The following is a 27326-nucleotide window of genomic DNA, read 5'->3' on the forward strand; positions in this document are numbered from 1 at the left end:
TCCCCTCGGGACTAACCCAGACCCGAGACTCAAATTAAACAAAATGGTCAAGGGCACCAACAATTCTTTTGTCGCTTTACGTACGACACGAGCTGGTATACCATCCAATCCCACAGAGGTATTGACATTGAGGTTTTGTAATAGACTATTCACCTCCACTTCACTCACCACAATTCCCGTATAATCTATTGGTTCATTCATTCCTGCAATGTCACTACCTTACTGAGAGAGAATTCTTGCAAAGTGCTCGCTCAGTAATTTAACTATATCAACTGATTCAGTTACCTCTCTACCATCGGCATTCTTTAAAATCATTCTGCCATATATGGTTTTTCTTTTACTTGCAACATATCGAAAAAACTGTTTGGGATTCTCTTTAGCCTGCATGGCTAATGTTCTTTCATAATCTGTTTTTCCTTTTCTTACCCCACTTGTTACCCTTCTGGCCTGTGCTTTATACTGTTCATGTGCCTGCTGGTCACCTTTCTCCTTAAATTCCCTCCATAGTTGTTTCTTTTTTTGCAGCTCAAGCTTAATGGTGTTATTCATCCATTTAACCCCAACTTTATTTATTATTCGGACTCTAGGTATACAGTCAGCCATTGCCTCATGCAAACACTTCTTAACTGCCTCCCATGCACTATTAACATCTAGCCCTTGCAGTTTTACATGCCATGGCACTGAACCAAGCAATCTCCTAAGCTTGTCATACTTACCAGCCTGGTAATTCCACATGTACCCTGTCTTAATTGAAAATTGCACACATTTAGCCACCTCCCAGGTCAAGACCCTATGATCACTATCACCAATTGGTGGCAGTGTGGTCATATTCATTACAGCCAAATTCTTGAATGCAAGCACTCTCTGACCCCTAGTATTTTCCATTACATGCTGTCGCAGATAGTTATCCCTTAATAACTGCATAAAATCCAATCCCTTCCTCCCATGTGTCCCCTCCTCGTTCCAGTCAATGTTACCATAGTTGAATTCCCCCTAATAATTACCCTCCTTCCACTTATTGCTTCTATTTGCTTATGCATACTATCTCCACCATCTATTCCATCACCTGGTCTATAGCAGCACCCAACTGTATATTTTGTTCTGCTAGTCACAATCTCACACCAAATAGCCTCAGATATGCACTTTTCTCTATCCTGCAGTTCTACTTCTATTCTATTATTAATAATAATAATATAAAAATGATAAAACCAGAAAAAAAAATCCTTAACCTGTACATAATGTAGTATAGGTTTACAAATAACCTTTCGAGGATGGGAGCAGCATAATATATATATATATATATATGTGTATATATATATGCTTTTTGGCCATCTTGTGAAGTTCTTTACAAATCTATCCTGCAGTTCCACTTCTATTCTCCTTGGCTGTAGCTCATCAGCTATCATCAATAAACCCCCCCCCCTCCCCATTTTATTCTCTCTGTCACTCCTGAGCACACCATACCCCTCACATTCAATCCCACTAGCTATATAATCTTCTTTCAGCCATATTTCACTAATGCCAATAACCTGTGGCCTGGAAGTGCCAACCAAGGCCAAAAATTCTTCCTTCTTATTCCTAATACTTCTGGCATTAATATACATGAACTGCAGAAGCCCATTTGTCCTCCCATCTCTATTTTGATGCCTTATACTAACTATCCCATTCTGATTTGTTTTCTTTCATACTTGCTCAGGCATATTACACACATTCATACACTCAACTTCCCTTAGACCAGTGTTTCTCAGCGTTTTTTGGATCATGCCCCACTTGAACGTCTCAAAGATTTTGATGTCCCCACCTCTAGCATAATAGTCAGCCAAGTTCTGAAAAAGTATAATATAAATATGTACATGTACATTTTCTAATTGCTCCCCTGTGGGGCATACGCCCCATGTTGAGAAACACTGCCTTAGACTATCATATTTGTATTTGTGCATTTCTGACTTCAGGCCTTAAGTAACTTTTCCAGTCTACTTTAATTACCACTTCAAAGATTATGAACAGTCTATAATCAGCTACTTCTGCTTCAGAGTTTTCTTTATTTAATAAAATTATCTTGTGTCTTCCTTTCTGCCTTCCTTGGGGGGGGGGGGCTGCCCCTCCCAGTGCTGAGCCTTCAAGTAAACAACTTGATCATAGGCATTGCCAGTGTTCTTGTACATTCTCTTAATACACTTGCAAATATCATATCTAAATCTGACTGCTGTGTGCACATAAAGATTTTATAATTTTGTGTGCACCTCCAGTTCATCTCCTATGCTCTAACATCTCTTCACAACATACCAGTCACTGTATTATCTTCACCTGGATGGCAGAATGATCACTTGGTAATTTAGAATTGCAATTCATTAAAGTTTTCATTCCATAATCATTCTTCATTTCGATTGATTGTGTCAAGAATGTGTCAGCAAAGCTGATCTAAGGTGGTATGGCCACTTGGAGCAGCTATACTGGAGGAAGCAGAGGAGACAAGAGATCTTGGGAGTGATGACTGATAGAAACCTGAAATTCAGAGACCATATTGCAAAGATGGTGAAGATAACCCAGAGGATTGCTGCAATACTGAGAAGGACACTGACCTGTAGAGGTAAAAGAGTTATTGTTCCATTGTATAAGACCCTGATCAGACCATATTTAGATTATTATTATTCTCAAATGTGGTCCCCCCCCAGGATTTGAAGGGGATAAATTAACCATGGAAAGTGTACAGAGGCAGAGATAACAAAGATAATTTCAGGATTGTACAATGTTAGTTATGAGAATCAGCTGAGGGAATGTGGACTGCAGAGTTGTAGATAGATGGAGAGGTGATATGATTGAGACTTTTAAACTGTTGAGATACAGGGTTGACACTAGGGAGTGCTTTTGCTTGGTGGAACAGTGGGAAGGAGCAATGACAAGAGGGTGAGGAGTAGTTTCTTTGCATGGTTGAACCGTGGAATGCATTGCCTGATAGAGTGGTGAGAGCAAGAACAGTTAATGAGTTCAAGGAGTAGTATGCTATACTTTGTGTTTTCTAGGGTGGGCATCTCATGATGAGTCTTGTGATGTCATGAGGTCCTGAATCATAATAAAAATAATTCTGTACTGTGAAAATGTCTAAGTCTATTCAAGGAGGCCTATCCTAAGTTATGTAATTTTTTTCCATAATGCTATACCACTCCTCCTATTTGTCAAAGATAATCTTCCATTTTTCAAGATATTACATAACAAATAAAAGAATCTCTTCAACTTGAGATTATTAAGGACATGCTTGGTAAAAAGGAAAAAAAAAACACTCACAAAACGTTGCTATTTTTATATATTGTTTTTTCGGTGCACATCATAATTTTGTTTTCAGCTTCCATGGGTATGATTCATCCTAACATTGTTTTTGCATTATAATCCAAGTTTATATATACCGTATTTTACGGTGTATAAGACGCACCTTTTTTATCTTAAAAATGGGGTGCGTCTTATATAATGAAGGTAAAGATTGTTTCCTATTTTCAAAGTTATACACACTCCCTTTTATGTTCCAAGATCTTTGTAGGCGGTTAATGGTGCAATAAAATTGATGCGTGACCTTCACGTGACTTCTAGCGCGTCATTGGCTAAGAACGGGGAGTGCCTATTCAAATTTCATAATATCTTATCTGAGTAATCAGTTACTGATGTTTATCAGCATTGAGTTGACGTGTTGAGATATTTTGTGTTCAGTTTGATATTTCCCCGTAGATTTTAGTGATGGAAAAAAACAGGCGACATTCATATACTTCAAGTTACAAATTGCAGGTTGTAAAATATGCGAAAGAACACGGGAATAGGGAAGCTGAAAGACATTTTGGACCTCCACCTACAGAAAAAATGATTAGAACTTGGCATGGTCAGAAGGAGATTTTGTACAATTTGCATAATGAAAAGCGCACGGAACGTGGAAAAATTGCGAAGTGGCCAGAACTAGAGACTGAAGTTTTGAAATGGGTGCAAGAAAATCGGCAAAATGGTATTGCCATTTCACAAAAATGATTCGTACACATGCAGCCAAAGTAGCCTGTGAGCATTGTTTTGGTTTAGGTAAAGTTTAGGTTTTTTCCAGAAAATTGTATTAAATTTCTTGGATGCGTCTTATACATAGGAGCGTCTTATACACCGGAAAATACAGTGTATATATATATATATGTAGGAAGTTTTTTACCTTGGGTATAATAATATATGTTAAAGATGCCAAGCTATTTTAAATCTGGTTTTACTCCATTTTCCAAGTAAGCAAACAGACAAATAAGTCAAGTTTGCACCTGCATGCAGTCCATAAGTCTAAGTGATCCGTAAAGTAGTACAAGTCTAGGCAACTCGTGGTAAAGGTGGAATAAGCTCTGATCACTATTCTTAATATTTATCCTTAATGCAAAGCCCATCTCCTTTAGGAGATGTATGATGCTATGCATTAAAGGCAAGGGGGCCACTACCCAGACTGGTTTCGACCTTTATTGAGGTCTCATCAGTGGGCTTAGAAATACTAAGGTTAAGTAATACAGAGCTTGACTTATTTGTCTGTTTGCTTACTTGGGAAATGGAGTAAAACCAGGTTTAAAATAGCTTGGCATCTTTAACATATATTATACCCAAGGTAAAAAAACTTCCTACATCTATCTCTCATCCTGAGATTTTGATTTAATAAAGTCAAAGCACCTTATGGTAACTTGTTTTGTTAAAATACTTATAAGCTCTGTATTACTTAATCTTAGTATTTCTAAGCCTGGCTCCCACTGATGAGACCTCAATAAAGGTCAAAACCAGTCTGGGTAGTGGCCCCCTTGCCTTTAATGCATAGCATCATACATACATCTCCTAAAGGAGATGGGCTTTGCATTAAGGGTAAATATTAAGAATAGTGATCAGAACTTATTCCACCTTTATCACGAGTTGTCTAGACTTGTACCACTTTATGGGTCACTTAGACTTGTACTACTTTACGGGTCACTTAGACTTGCACTACGTGCAGGCGCAAACTTGACTTATTTGTCTGTTTGCTTACTTGGAGTAAAACCAGGTTTAAAATAGCTTGGCATCTTTAACATATATATATATATATATGTGTGTGTGTGTGTATCACGTATGAAAATGATAAGGCTTTTCTTCCTGGAATTTTTTTTTTTCTTCTTCTTCTTACAGGACAGACAAACTGACCTGTGAAACACATATGTCAATATGTGTTTCACAAGTCAGTTTGTATAATTATGTTTTAAATATTGTACAAAATTTTTATTTTGTATAATTTATGTTTCACATAAATTATACAAAATGAAAGATAAACTGCTCCATCATTATAAAATTAGGTTTATAAGAAGTCAAGTTACTTGGCTATAACAGGCCATTGAGACTCATACAGTATCCTAGTAGATGATCAGATGAAATCTCTTTCTCCCTCCTCTATCTCTTGTTACAAAAACTGCCACAAAAACCATAATGTCTTGCAAGAGTGGTGTATATAGTATTATGTATTCTACTTAAGTAAAATACCTGGTTACTAACAGAAATATATAACTGAATGATATAACTCAATTGCTTTCTTTAATAGCTTACTTGGGCAATGCTATAGCATAGCCCAAGTAAGCTATTAACTGCAATTCAAATTTTCAGTTTCCTTTCCAGAGTAAATCATTTCTTTTTGAAAGGAGAGGCCACTCTCCAACCAACAGGCTCTAGGTTTGAGTCCCATGTGCATGGATGTTTGAATGTGGTAGAATGTTAGTGAATGAAAGTGGCTGATGAATTTTATCATCTGGTGTAACATCACCATCCTGCTTAACTAGTTGGGAGACTAGAGTTGCATAAAAAAATTCTGTTTGTCTCTTGAGCAGAATTTATGACTTATCTAACCCTTATTTCCCACTTCTCGTATTGATTTTACAATTCTCATATTGTATCCCAGGTGATGTCTCTGTTACAGAGTCAAAATATTGGAACTATTAAACCTATGTTTAAATCTTTCATCGTGTTGGTTTCACTCATTTAAAAACCGAACATGGACTTCAACCAGTATAAGCCTAAATATCAGTATTCATCCCATCCACTGTAGTACTATAGGAAAACAACCTTTTGTGGATTGGATTTACATAAAAAAAAATGGCATAGACTTGTTTAAAATCTGCTAATAGTTTGCAAATCAGTCTGTATCTTACCAGGCATTATAATATAATGTAAATCTAAATATTTATTTTCACAATATACAAATAAGCTATGTGTATATTTTATGACAACATAATATTTTATATTATGTTGTGTTACCAAAGCAGGTAACACAACGTAATATTTGAGTAATTTATAACTGATCTTATACTTGAAATGCCGGATGATCTAATTTTAAGTAGTTATTTTTTGTTTTAGTTAAGCTTTATTTAAAAATGATGATTCCCATTCTTGTAGGTCCATGTGAGTACCAGTGCCAGGACACAACTTGCTTAAAAAGTTTTAGTTTGGTATGTAATGGCCAAGCTGATTGTCATGATAACAGTGATGAAAGTAACTGTCCTGTCACATCGGAAATATCTCCAGCACTGTTTTTGCATGACCAAGTGTGGGTTGCTGTACAAAATGGTAAGAAATACACATAATTAGTTTTCAAATAAATTTTATTTTACGAATGCTTTGGAAATGCTTTGCTTGCTTCCTAACTATCTGAGATTCTCTAACTTTGTATTTAATCATTCTGTTTTATATATCATGCAGAATTTAGATGTATCTTTACAGGTGACATATATGACCCAAATATTTCTATATTCGAAGCTTGTTGACTGAATGAATATCATTTTCTGCCCTCACTTATAAGCTGTGGTTTAAATCTCACTCTTTACATTGTGTCTTTAGGTGGTAGATGATTTTCACTATCTAATGTGAGAACATCACTCTACTTATTGGAGTCTGAAATGGTTTGAAAAGCATCATCTTTGGTCTCTAGAATAAAGACTATTTAATTATACTAATGTGCTCTAGGTCAGGGATTTTCAGAACTATATTTTAAATGCTATTTTTGGAACTTCATCCTTCCATTTAGTATGCACATAAGTGGCTTCTGATATGTTCCATGTCAAATTACATAGAACATCATGAATCCCTCACACAATCTCAGTTTGTAAATCCCTGCTTTAGGTAAGCATTCATGAGTGGGATCAGCATAAAAAGAAAAATCCCGTAGTATTTGTTGTGAGAGGTATATGCTATCTTGGTTGGATAAACCTAGATTCAGCCATCAAGAAGTTTTTTTTTTTTTTTTTTTTTCTAGGCCTGTTCAAAGAGCTCTGCAGGAATTTCCAGGAGTGTTTTCCCTCTTAGAAATTCTTTATGTTAAGGAATTGGGAAAGCAAACTTCCATGAGTATGAAATACCCAGGACCGGCGGAAGCGGGCATGCACAGCATGCGGGCGCCGATATGAAGGGGATGCCACCACCGGGGTATGGTTCATAGATTCATTTTTAAGAAACAAAATTTTTATCATAAAAACAAAAAATTCTTAGAATGATCAATATTAAAATAAATAAGGCCGGATACGCCGAATAAAAATTTGAAAAAATTGTGTATTGCCGCCTCTTTGATCAGTCGGCTGTTTACAATTTTGCAGCAAGAGCAGGCTAAATGCTTGCCTTCAGAATGTTGTGTCTACTGCAGTCTATCTAAAGTGATACGGTGAACATGCGCAAAAATGAATTTTCATACAAAACATTTGTTGCTACGTAAACCAGTCATATGGTATGCACCTCAGTAGGCTACCGATAGTAGCTCAGTGCGGACTATTATTTCATCTCTGTGTCGTGTTTTGTAATAATTTCTTGTGGGTATAAAATAGAAATGGAATCAAAAATTAAAAAAAAAAAGTTATCCAGTGCACAAAATCTTAAGTGCCATGCTGCGAAAGAAGCAGATATTAAGAAACAAACTGGGGCTCTTAATAAATTTGTTAAAATATTAAAATATTCTGATGCAAAATGTAACCAACTTGATTCATCAGAAATGACAAACTGTGAACATCATCCAGTTTGCATGAAAGTACTATTGCAACTATTGAACAAGATAACAAGATGCATGATTAAATGAAAAACAGTTAGGAGAAGATTTAGTTGTAGTTGACGACGAAACTAACACATTGTTATTCTCAGTAAATTTAGAAGATCCAGGTGAATGGGGAAATATAGATGAAAAATTACAAGTAGTTTTAATTGAAATGGGGCCTGTTCAAAAGAAAAATATAATATATCCTCCTAGAGATACATATGGTCGTAAATTTGGCAACACTTATTATAATAGAAAAGTGGAAAACAGGGAGCTCGTTCCAAGAACATGGCTCATTTATTCTGAAACTTTAAATTCTGTTTTTTTTGCTTTTGTTGCAAACTTTACGCACCTACTGAATCAAGTAGTCTTATAGAAGGTTATAACGATTGGAGAAATGCAAATACAACTTTGCATAAACATGACACTAGTTTAACTCACATGAAAAATTTCTTAAAATGGAAGGAACGTGATAAAAATTTAAAAAACAAAACTACTATTGATTGCCAGACTCAAAGCATGTATGAAATGTAAAAGAAACATTGGACGAGTATTTTAGAACGCTTGATTGAAATTATAAAATTCCTCGGTAGCCAAAATTTAGCTTTTTGCAGATCATCTGATAAATTATATGAAAGGAATAACGGCTGTTTTTTAAAATTAGTCGAACTGTTTGCGAAGTTTGATCCCATAATGGACAATAATGTTGAAAGGGCCTTACAACGAAACAATAGAGTACACTATTTGTATAAAGACTGTCAAAATGAAATATTGGAAACTTTAAGTAACACAATCAGGGATACAATTTTATTATCAATTCGAAAATCTAAATATTATTCCATAATTTTAGACTGCACACCTGATGCAAGTAAAACAGAACAATTCACCATTATTATTCGCTTTGTTTCCTGTGACAATAGAATTGTCAAGATCAGGGAAAACGTTTTAGGTTTTGCAGATATATCAGATTCCACATGACATGGTTTATATGCAACAATAATGGAACAACTGGAAAAATGGAACATTTCCATTGAAGACATGCAAGGTCAAGGGTATGACAATGCGGCAAATATGAAAGGGAAAAAAATATGGGCTCCAAAATTTGTTTTTGAACAAAAATCCTCGTGCCATGTGCTGCTCATACTCTAAACGATGCAGCCAAAATGAATGCAGATACAATTAGCTTCTTTGCAAATATTCAAGAAATATACAACTTCTTTTCATTCTCTTACAAACGTTGGGCAATCCTTTTAAAGTTCGTAAAAAATTTAACATTGAAACAGCCATCAAAAATGCGATGGGAAAGTAAAATTAATGCAATCCGCCCTCTACAATATCCGTTAGGAGAAATTTACGATACGCTTTTTTGAAATTTTAAATAATGAAAATTTTAATAAAGAAACTGAGAATGAAGCACAAACATTATGTGATAAAATAAAGGACTACAAATTTATTTGCTCTCTTATAACTTGGCGTGATTTACTTAAGAGAATGCTTCGAGACAAAAATATGAACATGACACTTGCTTTAGAATCTAACTTAAAAATTTTTTTAGAAAACTTAAAAAATTCTTTGATCAGGTACAAATTTTAAAGAAGTTCTAAAAACGGCAAAAGAACTGAGGGAAGAGGTGAATGGAGAACAAGAATTTAAAACTGGTACGGAAGTTCGACAACGAAGGAAGACACGACAATTTGACTACGAAGGTCATGAATGACGAAACACCACAATCACCAGAAGATAAATTTAGAGTGAATGTGTTTTATACACTTCTAGATGTTGCAATGTGTTCGTTAATAGAATGTTTTCAACAACTAAACACGTATTATGATAATTTCAATTTCTTGTATAGATTACAACAAATTAATAATGAAGATTTACAAAAAAATTGTGACGATTTAGAGATTCTATTGAAGGACGGTGACAATAAAGACGTAAATGCAATAGAACTATGTGACGAATTATGTGCTTTCCAGGATATTTTTCTGAAGGATTTAAATATTCAAAACCCTTTCGATATTCTTAGTTTTATTGTGTCCAATAATTTATCTTTCCCTAACTTTTCAATTGCTTTAAGAATACTATTAACCTTATCTGTTAGTGTAGCGAGCAGTGGACGTTCCTTTTCAAAGTTGAAATTGATTAAAACCTACTTAAGAACAAGTATATCACAAAAACAAACAAAAAAAAAAAAACGCTTGTTAGTTTGGCGTTAATATTTCAGTGCGGTTGAAAATGATATATGTGCGGAATTAGACGTTAAGACCATTATTTCTAATTTTGTGAATATGAAATCAAAAACCCTAAAATTTTAATAAAACACATCAAGTAATATTTATGTAATTTAATTTATTTGTGGTTATTCTATAAAGATTTTATTTTTTGAATACTTTTCTTATTTTCTCATCTATCTTGAGTTTCTTTTATTTTCCTAAAAGATAGTTCCACTTATAAAAATTATTAAAAAATTTTTACAAGTTACTAAGAATTTAGTAACTGGTAAAATGCAAGAATTTTTTAAACTTTAGTTCAAATAAATTTTAACTTTAATTAAAATTTATTTTAATTTTGAAAGCGATTCGGCTTGGTGAGAAGGCTATAATCCCTGTATCGTTATATTCAACAATTAAAGTGAAGTTGCTTTATCAAAATTTGCTTTAAATTTTGAGAATTTTTTTGAATATTCGGGTGTGGCTGACAGAACAGCCACACGTTGGTGTGGCTGTTCTGTCAAAAATTATTGAAGAAATTTCAAATAATTAAAATTTTTATTATCTTAAAAGAACCACACACGACCGTATCGTTACAGGGTCACTTAGATAGAAATTGCATGCGGGCGGCAAAGATCCTAGCACCGCACTGAAATACCATGACATCATTACATAGTTTCACAATAATGGTTGCCTGGGACGCTCTTCCTATTTCTTGTAATATTATTTACTATATCTGTTTTTGTAGTTTTCTCATAACTTCTTTTCCTTTTATGCAAGTTTTGCTTAATTTTTCTTTTCCTCCATACACAATCTATTATCATCCTAAGTCGGGTTAAGGTTACCATGAAAAACACCTTTCCAGTTCAAACTATCTGCAGCCAAGTTATTTAAATTTCTGTAGTAATTCAATCCATTCATGCTCTGTTGTTTTCTGTTCATTTCCTTCTTAGTCTTCTCAGTAGTATCTCTCCTTGCTCTTCTGTTTTGAAGAATATGGCAAAATCTTTTAGTTGACATTCTGTACATGGATATACCACTGTAGCTGTTTTTCTTTGATTGTTGTTATTATTGAAATATGGGAGCATAATTTTTTTCTAATCCACTTATTGGTTTTCATTTCAGCACATGCCTGTTTTATTTATTTTCCTCACACTTGTTTCAAAGCTTGTAAATCTTTGTTCTTCCTTCTGTTTAATAACTCAAGTCTCGTACCATAAAGAACTGGAAGGAGTATCGTTAAGTTCTTTGAAGAGATGTGTATTTTTCCAAATATTTGTAAATTTGACATAGTCAACTACCTAGATTTTCTCTGTTTAATAGTTTCTTCATAACTTAACTTGCCTGTGATTAAGTTTCCTAAGTAATTAATTTTTTAACCAATTCCAGTTTATTTCCTTCCATTTCCAAATTAATCGTTCTTCCCAAAATTTATTGGCATTGCATAGTTCTTGCTATTGTCCACCCCACTTTAGCAACATCAGCAAACATATGAATATCTCCCTCCCTCCCTCAATCAATCGTTAATGTACCAGTTAAACAGCAGTAGTCTAATTACAGAGTCCTATGGCACATTGCTAGCCATCTATCTATCTTCTTGATTTTTCTAAATCGTATACTAATCTTTGATGTCTATCTGTCAGCCATCATCTTATCCATGTTACCAGCTTCATATTCTTTCCATGCTTCAGTTTATGTACTGGATTTTTATGCAGTATTCTGTCAGTTGCCTTTACAAAGTCCAGAAAATTATATTTGACAAAAAATTATATTCTTTTTTAATTGTTTATTCTAGTGTATGTGAAGTATCTTCACAGCTGGGCTACTTGTATATTAGAGACTAGTGACTTACATCAGTTACCTCAGTATCTCATAATGATGTGAAGTCAACAGTCTCTATATATTTCACATATCATATCCCTGCATATATTCCTAATTTCAGTCTTAATTGACTTTTCCAAAAACTTAACCACTAATCTTGAGATAATGATTGGTAAAAATGTATTGCCTGTTAGAGCCTTCTTTATAGAATGGAACTCTTTTATCCTGTTTCCATTCCCTTGGGATTACTGGTACCAAGAATTAAATTTAATGGTTAGGAGCATTGCAAGTTCCACTACACTTCCTTGCAGCATACTTGACATATTATTCAGTCCCATGGCACAAATTTCATAATGACCTAAGTACACCCATTTCATCTGCCCCTATTCTCTCATTGGTCCTTGTCACATCAGTTACTGCATTATCATCTCCACCCAGATGATAACATCCACGCTAAGAGAATCACTAAGATCATCAAGAAACTTTTTAATCTAGATTAAAAGTCTGGAATTTATTTAATATTTACTTGCTCACATGATTAAATAATAATTTTCTTAATCTTTTATGAGATGATTGCATAATTACTCTTTATTCAAGTTTATTTGGAAAAGATTCTTGTCAATTAGTTCTACTCTGATTGGAATTCAAATTTGATAATTTATTTATTTTTATTTTTATATGAATTCCACCCATGAAGGGTTGTACAAGGGTGTGCTGAAAAGTTGCGATAATCACCATTAAGGAATTGAGTTAGAACCATGTTCTAGGTGTTTATCAGAACTTTTCATCACTTTGTAAACCTATAGAACATTAGTACTCTTTATGGGCTAAGAGTTAGACAATCTAGAAACCCTGTTATAGATCCAAATATGAAGCTTTTTGAGCCACTTAAGGCATCAGGTAACCAGTTTTGTTAGCTCTCATAGGTGAAGACATCTACCACATAAAGACATTCACAAGCAGCCATGCCATGTTGAGATTTAAACCAAATAACTTGTGAGTTTGAGAAAAAAGATGCTGCTATCCATTAGGCCGATAGCATAAATATACATTAGTGGAATAAGAAGTAAATGATAATTGTTTTCTAGACACAATCCTGTAATTATAACTAGTGATTGTTAATTGTGAAAAATTATGTATTCTGAGAATTTCAATTATGGTGACTAATAGCAAGCAGTACTATAAAAATGAAATGCAGTTTTTATTATTACGGTTGACATCATAGCAAGGATTGTAGTCGGTACTGTTTTTAAGGTATTGAGGATGGATAAGCAAACAGTGAAATCCTTCATTTCATATGTGTGCGTGTGTGTGTGTGCGCGCGCGTGCGCACTTCATATATTAAATAAAGTATCATAAAAATTCAGTCTGCATCATGGTTCTATAATTATACATTGGCAACATATTCAGTCAGTGTTATACATTAAATTATATACTTTGTTAATTGTAACTTCTTATATATGGGAATAAAAAGTTTTAGAAGAGTAGATGCTATCTCTGATATCAGTAGTGCAAGATTATCCTCTTGTTTAGACTAAGGGAAATTCTTGTGCTATTAATAGCTCTGTCATAATATTGAAAGAATGTGCAACATGACAGTGCAATTTTAGTCATTCCTGTCAACGACATTGTGATGCATATTTAGAGATGTGCTAACAGATGTGATAAGATTTTGATGGAACCTCACAGAGTGACTCATGAGATCTAGTTTGCTGTTTATCCATGCCTAGTATGTTCCTTAATTCTCTTAGTTGTCTCTACTCATACTTTTTTATTTTCTTCAGTTTCAGCCGCCTTTTGAAATTTATGATTAACTTTATTTACTCACAAAATGGCATCATTGTTGATTTTATACAAAAAATTATAATTTTTTTTTAAATTTCAGATTATTTGATGCACTTGAATTTTATTTATTTATTCTGTTTAATGATACCATTTTCTCTTTTTAATATATTTTGAGTCTCATTTATTTATAATTATTTCCTGAATGTCTACGACATGTTATGATTTTCTGGTATTTTATTTCCATTAATAAACTGAAATCTGTTGTTAGAGTTATTCATTCATTTATTTTATTTCCTCCACAGTTGAAACTTAATCAGATTTTTAATTATAGTTTTTTTAATAATTTTTAATCTAGATTTAAATTGTATTAAATAACAGAAAACTATTACATAAGATGGAGCAAATGGGAATGGATTTGAGGCTAGTGGCATGGATGGGGAGGGGGTGGCTGATAGACTTCAGAGGGTGGCGTATGGTGGAGTGAAATCAAGGCAAATGAGTTTGACTAGCAGAGTGCCCTAGAGATCTGTACTAGGACCACTACTCTTTAATTTGTATATCAATGAATTGTATGAATATGAAATCTTCATACATTTGAAGGGGGGGGGGAATTTCAGTTGTTTGCTGATGATGCAAAACTAGGAAAGGCAATAGTTGATAAAGATGTCTTACAAGAGGATTTAAATAAACTGGCAATGTGGGCAAAGGACGATGGTTGTCAATTCAATGTTGTAAAATGTAAGGTAATGCACTTTGGGATGAAAAGATTACATACTTTGTATCATATATATCGATGGTACTAGTTTACAGGAATGTAAACAATGTAAACTAGTACTCAATATGATGAGGCTGGGGATGATGGTGGATAGAGATTTGAAATTCAGAGGATATTGCAAGAATTGGCAAAATAGCTCAGAGGATTACTTGGATGCTGAAGAGCATAATGACAAGTAAAGATAGAGAGGTTATCCCCCTTTATAAGACTCACTGATTCAATGAGATTTATGATTCAGCCACATGTTGATTACTGTGCACAGATTGTATTGGAGGTTGTAGAGGTGGTGGACAGGATTCATAGACAAGTGATCAAGCTGGTGATAGGTCTATGGAATGTTCCCTATGAGGTTAGATTAAGGGTGTGTGGGTTGCAGAATTTAGCTCTGTGACCCACACACACAGGCAGAGAAGAGAGGATATGATAGAAACTTATGACTAAAGGGATACTATAAGATCAACACAGAAGAAGTTTTTCAAAACGTGGGGGAGTAGGGGGAGAAACAAGGTGTTACACTATCTAAGAGTGTGGTTAGTAAGGGTGTGCGGACTAGATTTCGCCTAGTCTGCACACCCTTACCCTCACTACCACCTCTGACAATCCAGAGGGGGTTGTGAGCATCCCAACAGTGAATAGGTTTAAGGAGATGTATAATAGGTATTGTGTTAATGGATAGCATAGGACTCCTGTGATGAGTCTTTTGACTCCCTGGAGCCCATATGAATAATAATAATAGTAAATAACAGAAAATGGTCATTCTGAAAGTTTGGTAATCCTTCTGGATAATTGCTTTCCATATGAGTCTGTTGACTTCATGGAGGCCTGAGTAATAATAATAATCATAAAATATTTTAAATTGTTTTCATAAGAAATTAACTTTTTGCAAATTTTCCAAATACATAAACGTTATTTAGTATATTTATAAAAAACAGTCTTGAAATTCCCTGTTTTGTAGAGGGGGACAAGGAACAGGACACATGAACAGTTTGTTTAGAGTAAGATTAAAATTTAGATGAATTGATTATGAAGTGCTTTAGGAAAACGCACTGAAAAGAGAATAACAAAAGTAAAAGCTAATCAACTCAAAGATCTAACAAAATTGTTCATAAGAGATTATGAGAAAATCTTAATTGTGCTGGACTATCATAGTACTCTTGCATTCATTTTGCATAGAAATTATATACAATGTTTCCTGTGTGATTTTTTTTCATTTTACAAATCTTAAGAGCTGGAATTTTTTTTTTTTTTTTTTTTTTTTTTGGGGGGGGGGGTTCCTCTAAATTCAAGACATTTAATGAACAACTTAATTCACAAAAGAAAATATAATCAAGTCAATTAATAAACAAATTGTTTGTTTTTTAACAAGCAGTGATTAGAATTAATAATGTTCTTAGATATTAGATGAATAATGTTTAATGAATAGTGTTTAATTTCTGAAGCAGGGTTTCTGGATTATTTAGCTCTTAGCCCATCCATAGAGCTAAGTGTATTACATAAAATGGTATATTACATTTGACAGATTATATTCTTATTTTCACCTATATTTTGAATCCTTGTATAAGCATACAAAGGTTTATTTTCTTCTTCTATTCCATCTAAGACAGGTTGAGTCTTCTCTTGAGCAGGATCTTCCAGTCTTCTCTATTCCTTGCTGTTCTAAAAAGTTCCTTATATGTTCTGCATCCTGAGATGTTCTTTATTAATTTCAGCCAGGTAATTCTTGGTCTTCCAGGTCTTCTTTTTTCAGTTGGAAAAGTATTGATTAGGACTTTAGGAAGTCTGTCTGCATCCATGCGTACAGTGTGTCCAAACCATCTCAAAGGTTTATGCATAAATTATATTCATAACTAAGTTAGTTGTATGTAGAAAGCAGTTGAATAATCAGTTACCCTTTTCCATAATGTAAAACAGATTTTCTACGAAGGACATGGTGTGTGCTCTGTTATAGTAAGTAATCGATTTTTGATAGGTGACTTATTTTCCTCTAAATTTGGATGTTTCTCCTATCAACTAATAATGTTTCCTTCTCTACAAGAAACTCTGCACTTTTTTTTTGATAACTCATTCATTTGGTAGAATTCATTGATATTGAATTGATTTCACAGTATTTTGAAAACTGGGTGAAAGACAGCAGCTGAAAACTGTTAGTTCTTTGATGGTTTTATCAGTTTGAAATAGGCCCATCCTATCCAAGTTTTAGTCAGTCTATCCCACCCCCTTGCCTTTCTTCAGTTCAAAAAAAGCTGTATGATGTTAGTTTATGAAATAAAACTGTTATGAATAAAGAAGTATTCTTTTGATATTTTTCTTAAAGAGCTGGAGGTTGTAGTTGGTTGGAAAACCAGCATAGCAGTGGGGGGGGGGGGGGTCCAAAGCATAGAGGTGGATAGAATGGAGGAGGAGGATGATGTTTGTTCAGTATGTTTGGAGTTGGACAGAATATGGGTATTGGTTAATGGCTGCTCTAGTTCTTACATAGAAGAAAGTGGAGGAATGGTAGTAGCTAATTCAGAGGAGCAATGCCCATGAAAGTACCTATAGAAAAGGCACAGCACAGAAACAAGCATCTCTCGGAAAGTGACTGAAAGAAGTCTGTGAGGAAAGAGTCACCTATTAAGTGGATGGCCCTCTTCAATATAATCATCAAGAATTCTCAGGGAGGTTTCAGGTGCACCACCCTGAATGTGGGAACAATATTCCAAAGTTAGTCAGATTTGGGACTTATAGTGTTAGGAGTTGAGCAGAAGAGAAGTAATGTTTTGAATGGAAATGAACGTTTTTAGATGCTGAGGATAGACAGGGGCCACCTTTCTCTGATTGGCTACCGGTGGAGATTGAACTGCCCACTCAGTCTCCAAAAGCTAGATAAGGTATAAAGGCATCGCCTACGAGCTATAAGGGAATAAAAGGCGTTAGCTGATTTATATTTAAAAAAAAAATTCCTAAAATGGAAGGGAGACAGATTGTTAGAATTTCTATATAACAATTGTTGATTCTAGAAACTTTTTTCTGTCAGATCTGCATAATTTCTCTTGTCAGAAAATAAAATTTTGCCTGAAACGAGAGTACAGTTATTGTTTACCATAGTATTTGTTCTTTAAATCTGCAATTCCAATTAATATTAAATATGATTCTACTGTGGTATATGCTTTGTTTGGTCAATAAACACCTTCATGTAACTTCTTTTTATGCGACTTCCGATTTTGCGATTCGACTTTTATTCGAATCCAGCTCTTTCAACAAAAGCACTTAGTAGACTGGAAGTTTGGTTAAGAATTAATATGAACAGATGGAAATATATGTATATTAGTAAGAAAGCAGTATAGTATTAGATGGATATAAGTTGAATGGAAAGGCGCTTTAGGAAAGAGTCATTAAATGGAGGGATTTTTGGTCGGTAGGGAATTTAAGTTCAGAATTGTAACCTTAATTAATGAAGCTTCGCTAGTAGCAGCGGAAGTTATGATAGCGCCTTGCAAGTGTTAACTTACAAGTTTTAATGGCTAATAGGGGTTAAGGGGTGTCCGGTAAATCGAAAGTCCGTTAAATCGCGAATTTTTTTAAATAAAAAGATCTGCAGCATATACTGCAATTTTATCAATATTAGCACTGTAATAACAAAAAAAAAAATTGTTTTACACACACTTTTAGATAAGTTAATGGAAGTTAATGTTCGATGTTGAGGCGCTTGGTTTAGGAAATCCTGCTCTGAAAAAACTATCACTTTTTTTTTTTTTTCATAATTAACTCCCTAAAATTACGAAAATGTGTGTAATAAAATAATTGTGTGAAGAAAGTTGTAGAATTGGTGGTAATATAGAGGAAGTGACAGGAGAAGGTATTGAAGAGTTACAACGCAGGAGTGATGTTCTTAGGACTTGTAGAAGCAGTAATGATTTATTATGTTTATTCACTAATGCTAGAAGTATTCGAAATAAGGGGAACGAAATTGTTGCTTTTCTCGAGTCTGTTCGCCCCAAAATTGTTGGTATAAGTGAGACATGGTTAGATGACGATGACATCCTGACAGGAATAGAGATGAACGGATATGATATTTTTCGTGAAGATAGACAGGGAAGAAAGGGAGGAGGAGTACTGTTAATGGTAGCAGATGAGTTGTGCCCATCTAAAGTGGAATTGCAAGGTGCAAATTGTGGTCACGGTTTTGAGGCCGTATGGTGTGAGGTAGAAGTTAACAGGAGGAAATATTTAGTTGGGTGTTGCTATAGACCTGGTAATATGGAAGGAAATGTATAGGCAAATTGGCCTAGCTAGCAAGAAACGAGTATCATTATGGGCGACTTTAATTATGGTGATATAGATTGGAAGCAAGAGACTGCATCTGGGGTTAAAGATAATGAATTTTTGGAGTTTTTGAAAGATAATTACCTTAGGCAGTACGTAACGGAGGGTACACGAGGATCAAGAGTATTGGATTTGATCATCTCATCAGATGATGTTATTATAAATGAGGTGTCAAATCTTCCACCAGTTGGTGAGAGTGACCACGAGGTGATCACGTGCAGGGTGACCAGTCATTCGAGGACGTCTGTTAGAAAGGGATATATGTGGAATTATAAGACTGGTAATTACGAAAAGCTCAGGAAACAGCTTGCGATAATAAATTGGAAAGAAGAACTGGTTGGAAAGGATATCAATGCTGCTTGGGCCATACTCAAGAACTATTTGGTGGAGGCAATATCAGAGTGTATTCCGAGGGTCAAGAGGGTAAACAGAGTGGGTGTAAAATGGATGAATCAAGAGATAAGGTATGCAATATGGAAGAAACACAAAATGAGTATATATAACAACCAGTTGCATGAGAAGTACAAAGAGCAGGCGAGGACGGTGACTAGCTTGATAAGGGTAGCAAAAATGTAGTATGAGCAGCAGTTAGCTAAAGCGGCCAAAAAAAATCCTAAGGAGTTTTTTTCGATATGTCGCCAGTAGAAGAAAGAATGATTATGGTAGAATGGGATTGATTGGTGAAAACGGAGGAATGATAACCGCTGCGGAGGATATAGTTGAGATATTTAATGAGCAATTTCTAAAGGTATTTCACTCTTGCGAATGTGACATCATGCAGAACTTGAAAGTTGTGGGAGAAGAGGAGGAGGAGGAACTGTTAGTAAGTGAACAGGAGGTATATGAGGAATTGAATTGAATTGAACTTACTTGATGTAAATAAGGCTGTGGGACTTGATGCTATTTCACCACGTGTCTTGAGGGAATGTGCCAGAGAGTTAACAACAGCTTTTGTATATCTTTTCAACATGAGTCTCTCACTGGGTCAAGTTCCAAAAGAGTGGAAAGAAGGTAAAATTGTTCCAATTCATAAGGGAGGTGATAAGAGTATGGCTTTGAATTATAGACCAGTCTGTGTGTCTGGAGTTGTGGTCAAGGTATTAGAGAAGTTAGTTAGGAATAAAGTTCAGAATTGGGTTGACAACAGAAAAATACTCTTTGGTGGCCAGCATGGATTTACTAAAGGAAAATCATGCTTTAGCAACCTGCTTACTTTTTATAATAAAGTGACAAATGTGTTGGATAAGGGTATTGCATATACAGTGGTATATTTAGATTTTGCAAAGGCGTTTGATAAATTGCCACACGACAAGCTGGTAATTAAATTGGAACGGATGGGGCTGAACAGTAGATTGGTTCACTGGATTGGAGATTGGTTGTCTGATAGGTATCAGCGAGTTGTCTATGGAGGAGCGATATCGCAGAAGAGGAAAGTTACTAGTGGTGTACCTCAAGGGTCTGTTTTGGGTCCATTGCTGTTTAATTTGTATGTAAATGATATCTGGAGAGGTCTGAATGGTGATGTGCAGTTGTTTGCAGATGATGCAAAGTTGGGCAGAGCTATCAGGAGTAGTGTGGATGCTGTAGCTTTGCAAGAGGACTTGAATACACTGTCTGAATGGGTAAATAAGTGGGGATATCAATTCAATGTCTCAAAGTGTAAGGTTTTGAAATTTGGGAAGCAGAGATGGGATGTAAAGTACACAATCGGTGCGAATATCTTGGAAGAGGTAGAGGAAATGAGAGATCTGGGAGTGATTGTAGACAAGGACCTAAAATTTCGGGGACATGTTGCTAAAATAGTGAAGACAACACAGCGGATAATGGGAATGATGCGGAGGACATTGACTTGTAGAAGTAAGGATGTTATGGTTCCTTTGTATAAGGCTTTGATCAGGCCACATATGGATTACTGTGCACAGATCTGGTCACCTGGTTTTCAAAAAGATGAAATTGCGTTGGAAAAAGTTCAGAGGCGATTGACTAAGGTGGTTTCTGGTCTCTGGAATGTAGAGTATGAAGACAGATTGACAAAATGCAATTTGCAGAAATTGGTGGATAGAAGGAGGAGGGCGGATATGATTGAGACATATAAGCTGTTGAGTGGTTATTACCAGATTAACGTCGGGGAGGTTTTGCACAGAATGGGTGAGGATAGCAGGAGAACAAGAGGTCATTCCTGGAAGCTGTATAAGGAGGGTGTGAGGAAGGGAGTGAGGAGCAGATTTTTTGCATGGAGAGTGGTGAGTGATTGGAATGCTTTGCCCGAGAGTGTGGTGTGTGCAGAGACAGTGAATATATTTAAAGCACAGTATGATAAACTGTGTGTATAACAGTGGACCTCCCACGATGAGTCTTTGACTCCATGGAGGTTTTTGTAATAATAATAATAATAATAAAACTGCCGCTGACAATTACAGTGCGATTAGTGTGTTCACGTCCTAATCATTCGCCGAACATGTTTTATGAGCGGTGATTCATTTATGTCGGCTAAATACAACAGTGTTTTTCCAACATATGATGGCCTATTCGCCAAAATTTGTTAAAAATAACAGGAAATTAATAACAAAAATAACCTGTTAATTTAATTATAAGCAAATCTTGGTTAAAAGCATTTTAAAATTAACAGGGTGTTAATTTTCACATGTGACATACGGACCGGAAATTTTGTCCGTTGATAGTGAGCCTTTGAATCACTCATATGGAATTAGCTACAGTGATTTCTCCGTTTATAGACCATCTGCCATTTTTTCTAGCGTTGATTTATTAGGTCTTGGACTGTGGTTTTCGTATTGGTTTTCATTCGTACGGTCTGGTTATCCCCCCTTAAATCAAGCCAGAACACGTTTTGTGACATTTGAATGTGCTCTAATAGCATGAAATATAACTTTGGTAAACCAGAAGACAAATCCGAGGTGGACTTTAATCTCCTGACGAAATCTAATAAATAATTATACTTCAGAGGAAGTGCATTATGGGATATAACAGACAACCTGGTGTAAAGTAAACTGCTCTCAAGACTCACATAGCTTGATAGCGAAGATATTTCGACTATGCAAACTTTTGGTTTTTGTTATTCTAAAGTAAAATAGCTATGATAACAAGAATACAAGTTCTAGTTAATCATAATCCACTGAAATGAAGTAATTTAATGCTATTTTAAAGGGAAATGTTATAATTAAAAAATTTACGTGTTATATGAATAATTATCAGCCAGCTTTATTATTAATTGACAGTCCAATTAGCCGTAAGGTCAAGATGTCCGCTCTGGATCTAACGAACATACTGTTGGTTCTAATCTCTTCGTGGATATGGATGTTTTGTGAATATGTTTGGGTAGTAGGTGAATTTCATTGGCCGTCGTGAGAATACTACCCTGCTTATTGGAGGCCTGAAGTGACTTGAAAAGGTTTCATGCTTGGTCTTTGCAGCAAGGTGTCCAGATTATCCAACTCTTAGTCAATCCATAGTAGTAATACTGGTATTAATCCTTAATAAGCATTTCTTGGTTATTTACTTTGGGATTTACAATTAAGAATAAAAAATATACTTGTCCGCGCGGTTAGCCTAGTGGCTACGCGCTTTGCAGTCATATGCATGGGAAAGGAGTGTCCTAGGTTCGATTCCCGTCGCTGACGTGAGGAGCTTAAGGAACTTTCTCAGACATAGCCAAGTTAGCAGGGATTTTCTCCCCAGTTTATCTGGAGTTTTTCCTCCCGCAAGCAGGCAAACCAGCCTCGTGAACACACGCAGCTACAGCCATAGAATACACCGGGAGGCATAGGCCTAGTCAGGTTATCCTCGGAACGGGTACGACTTAAAAGGGCTTAAGATAGCTCTGTAACAGGCCAGTAGGCCTAACACATAGAAGGGAGAAATAAATAAAAATACTTATGAAGTTTTGGGTTAATTAATTTTTATTATTATTAATTGATATTTTGTTCACTTCCAAATTTGGAGGTGTAATCCTTGTATGTCTTCACACACAAATATTTTTATTAACAGATAACTTTCTAATTTAGTTATTATTTCATCGGTTTTTTTTTTTAATTTTAATTTTTATTATTTTTTTCTCCCCGTCCTGTTTGGCTAAGTGTTTAACGTATTCGCTCTCCAACCAACAGATCTCAGATTCGAATCCCGCTGCGTGCATGGATGTTTGTGATTCTCTTACCTTGTGTACTGCTATAAACTTTGATAACCATAAATCCTCGTCGTTCTTAAAGAGAAAGACGTCTTTTTTTTTTGTTTTGTTTGTTTGTTTGAAATTTCGAAATGCTGTTTTGAGGGATGTGCAGAATATTTGGAAATTTTCACAACACAGCTTACCAATAGATGGAGTCACCGTAGCCTAGTCGGTATAGACGAAGCCCTTTGGTCGGAAAGACCTGGGTTCGGTTCCCTTCCAAGACGTGAAGAGCATTTATCTGGTTTCTTTCGACTACAGGTGGGTTAGCCGGTCTTATACGGAGGTGGGGTTTTTTTCCCTTCCTGGTAACTCGGGTTTTTCGCCCCTCAAAACAGGCATACCGGCTCCTCGAACACACTTTTACAGACAAAAAATACCCCCCCTCCCCCAATGTCAGACTCTGCTACAAGTCGGTTGGTATCGCGCGTAAAATGTAGAAGGCCGACCCCAAATAGATGGATAAAAAAGCACAAGGGAAGGAAGAAGAAACTTCCCAATAGATACACTTTGGAAAGCGCGCTATAAGTAACAACTATGTGGGAAACTAGATTTACATCACCCAAAAAATTAATCTCCTGAATTCCGTGATTTATTTACTTGCCAGTCAGCAGTCTTTCGAAATGCCTAACTCAAATTCTCCTGCTAAAACAATTGCACTTTCTTCCATCAAGATCATTCCGTACTCATTTTGATAGCAAATATAATTGCATTTGCAATTCATTCTTACAGCTTTTTTTTTTTTTCGCTCGCCGTTCACATTTCTTATCTTTGCACCTATGAAATATGCATTCATCACTCCCTTAATCACAGAATTGCTATACCCCGCCTTATTGTTATACCCTTAGTTTATCTCTTTTTTTCTCCTCTTGCTAGTCATTTCTCAGTTCTTTCAAGTACTCATTTTAATTCATGAATAACTTGAAATACCTTTTCCAACTCTTTCCTCAATTCATTCATTCAATATTATCATTTGCTATCCACTATTCTCGTCTCATTCACATCGTTTCATTATTTGTTCCATCCCACGTTTCCACAGCAACTCTGTGCTTCCACTTACTGGCATTGAATGTCAAACTTGAAGCTACTGCTCGCTCTCCTGTGTATTGATTTTTTATTTTATCTCTTTATTTATTATTTTCATTTAACTTAATTTTTTTACAAAATCCAGTCACTTTTATGTTTTCCATTTTCTTCTTTCTGATATTATTTTCATTTAACTTAATTTTTTTACAAAATCCAGTCACTTTTATGTTTTCCATTTTCTCCTTTCTGATAGTCTCTGAAATAAAATTGCACTTTTAATAAGCTACCTTGTCATCGCCTCTTTTAATCCAAAATGTCGAATAGATTTTTTTAACAGATTGTGGATAACACAAACTTGCTTACGTAATTTTACACTTCTGTTTTTCCTTTCTTATTAACATTCCTTTCTAGTTAATGCTGTTAGAGCATTAACCTGCTTATGGCCTGTTTTAAGGGATAAAATACCTGTGTTTCTCTCCCGAAAACCCTTCATTGAAAAGTCAGGTTTCGAATCTAGGTGTTTCCAAATTGCATCATCGAAACCGATTTTTATATATAAAACATTTTTTTTTGTTGTTGTTTTTCATCATCTCTTAATTTGATCTTGATATTTAACAAGTTGTAATTAATTATGCAAGCTACCTAACTAAACTTCACAAACATGAGAGAGACCTCTAATTTTTACTCCAGTGAAGGTTTGAAGACAGTGAAGTAAGCGAGTCGGTGTATCTGCCATTTTGTACCATTGGAATCATCGCACGTGTATTTGTGTCTTCTGTTTATGAAGCAAAAGTTTTGAAATTAATTTAAAAAAAAAAAAAAAAAAATAGGCTCCTGCTAAGGAGCATTTCGAAAATTCGCTACAAGCAGGAACCCAATTTTTTTAAAAATTATTTTTTTAATTTATTTATGTATGTGACTCCTACTCCCAAAACCTATAAGCTTATAGTTATAGTCAGTGGGCTAAGGATTTTTTTTCTATTGTTATTCTTAATTTTATAACTTTTTACGTAGTCCAGAAACCCTGCTGTAAAGACCAAACAAAGAACTTTGTAAAGCTACTTCAGACCTCCAATAAGCAGGTTGGCGCAGTGGCGTTGCTAGAGCTTTTGCTGCCCGTAGCGGTCCTTGAGAGTGTCGCCCCCCTTCATCGAAATGCCACCCGGGGCGGACCTCCCCCTAGTTACGCCACTGGGTTGGTGATCTCACACCGGACGGTGAAAAGAAAACTATTTTGTTCTTTCAAAAAAGAAAAAGCGGGGGGAAGTTAAGCAACTTTTAATTCATCCCACTGATCACATTTTTGTTCTATGGCAGTATGCGTGATAGACTCCAGTCAGCACTAGTTGGAATTTTCTGGACATCCGACTGTTGGCATATTTTTAATTAATTACATGCTAATGGTAGCATTGAATTACAAATCTCGATGAATTCAGTAGACTATAAATGCACGTCAGTTTTTTTGCATGTCTACTGTTCATCCGGATTGTCTTTATTGACTATAAAAGTCATGGCTGAGAACATGCCACTGTTTATTGTCCCGCTTAATTAGTGGGCCACCCCTGGCCTTCAGAGTATTTCCTGTAACGAATTCAAATGCATTGCAGTTTAACTAACCTTAACCGGGAAACAGTTATCAATTGGGCTTCCTCAAGTCGCATTTATTTTAATATGGATATTGTTCAGCAAATAACATCCGTTGGCGTTGCTGCGTTTGTGAAAATTCCTGTGAACTGCAAAGGAATAGAAATATTTCCACTCACAGCGTACCAAACTTTTAAAGCCAACCACTACTGGTTATTACTGAAAACATTGTATTGCCACATGACAGTATAATTGCATTTGCTATGGTTCATTAAGCATAAATTCTAAGAACTTCCAGAACGTAAGTCACACACGTTTTCATTTTGTTACCTGCATGACGATAGTGGGTATGATAGAAACATCTAAATTTAATAGTGTGTGTTTATACGATAATATACAAGGGGTTTAAATTAAGGGAGATATTTAATTCCACATTATTTCAAAGCCGAATAAGAAAACCCTAAGATAGAAATCAAAGAGTTTCATGCCGAATGTGAGCATGCCGAACGTGAGCAAACACCTGGACACTTGGACTCGCCGAACTTTTATAGTTTGCTATATTCGGCATGAAACTCTTTGATTTCTATCTTAGAGTTTTCTTATTCGGCTTTGAAATAATGTGGGATTAAATATCCCCTTAATTTAAATAATTTTAACATCCCGAAGCGAAGCCTTTTGGCTCTTTATTTCATTAATATACAAGGGATTTTTTTTTTTTCTCGATACATGGTACGTCTCTAAAAGTTGAATATCAAATGTGAATGTCATTTATTTGCTATTCATCTGGAACTGGCTTAGCAAATACGTTGCCGAGGGCAATCACTTAAAAAATGGGGTGCATACAAAATCATCTTCCAGCACATTTCAGTTTGTTTTGATGTGTTTCTAGTTATGACAGTGGTGTCATAGTGAAGGAGGAAGAGTTTTTTCCCTTCTAGCAGGGGCGCGCCGGCCATATGTGCAATGTATACGACGCACACAGGCGCCAGGATAGTAAAGGCGCCAAAGAGGAGGAAATACTTAAAAAAAAACGTTTTTTTAAGTGATTTTTTTATTGGAGGGGGGGAATAGGGGCGCCAACTAAAGTTTTGCACGCAAGCGCCGGACACTACTGGCGCTCCCCTACCTTCTAGTATCTTTCCTAATGGTAGTAGAAGATATGAATAGAATTGTAGAGAGAGAGAGAATCGAAATAACACAAACTTAAGTCGTGTGGTCTCATCAGGTATATAAATTTGACCACGAGTCAGAAGAATTCTAGAATGGGCCATACCACAAGGCATTTCTTTTGCATGGTTTTAATTAGTTCAGATGTATATCACTTCCCCTAACTTTCTTTCTCTGATTGTCATGAAGAGTCATCATGAGTTTCAGGTAATTCCTGTAAGCCAAATTATGATCATGTTACATTACAGATTATGTAACAGATTATGTTACATTACTTTGATTACTGGTATCGTTATCATCGTCCTTCCACCAGGAGATTTAAACTCGTCTAAGTGGCAACGATATAAACTAACGAAATACTAGTTCACAGTGGTATTTCGTCACTTTTTTCCTCCACTTTACTGAGGTTACATTGATTTTTTTATTATTATTGTT

At 35.3% G+C, this 27326-nt stretch overlaps 1 protein-coding gene across 3 annotated transcripts in view; it reads left to right on the forward strand.

Annotated features, from left to right (window-relative positions):
• Window positions 1–27326, forward strand: part of LOC150103527 (low-density lipoprotein receptor class A domain-containing protein 4-like) — a 282835-nt gene that overhangs the window by 138378 nt on the left and 117131 nt on the right. For all 3 annotated transcript variants that reach the window (XR_016548852.1, XM_090398264.1, XM_090398263.1), the window contains exon 2: window positions 6412–6582. Coding sequence is in view for 2 of the 3 variants with exons in the window: in XM_090398264.1 (XP_090254390.1) it covers window positions 6412–6582 (171 nt within the window). In the remaining variant the exon portion in view is untranslated. The remainder of the gene's footprint in view (window positions 1–6411; window positions 6583–27326) is intronic.

This window comes from Typopeltis vanoorti, chromosome 9, assembly GCF_054136105.1.
Source record: "Typopeltis vanoorti isolate ZY-2024b chromosome 9, IOZ_Tvanoo_1.0, whole genome shotgun sequence".
NCBI lineage: Eukaryota > Metazoa > Arthropoda > Arachnida > Uropygi > Thelyphonidae > Typopeltis > Typopeltis vanoorti.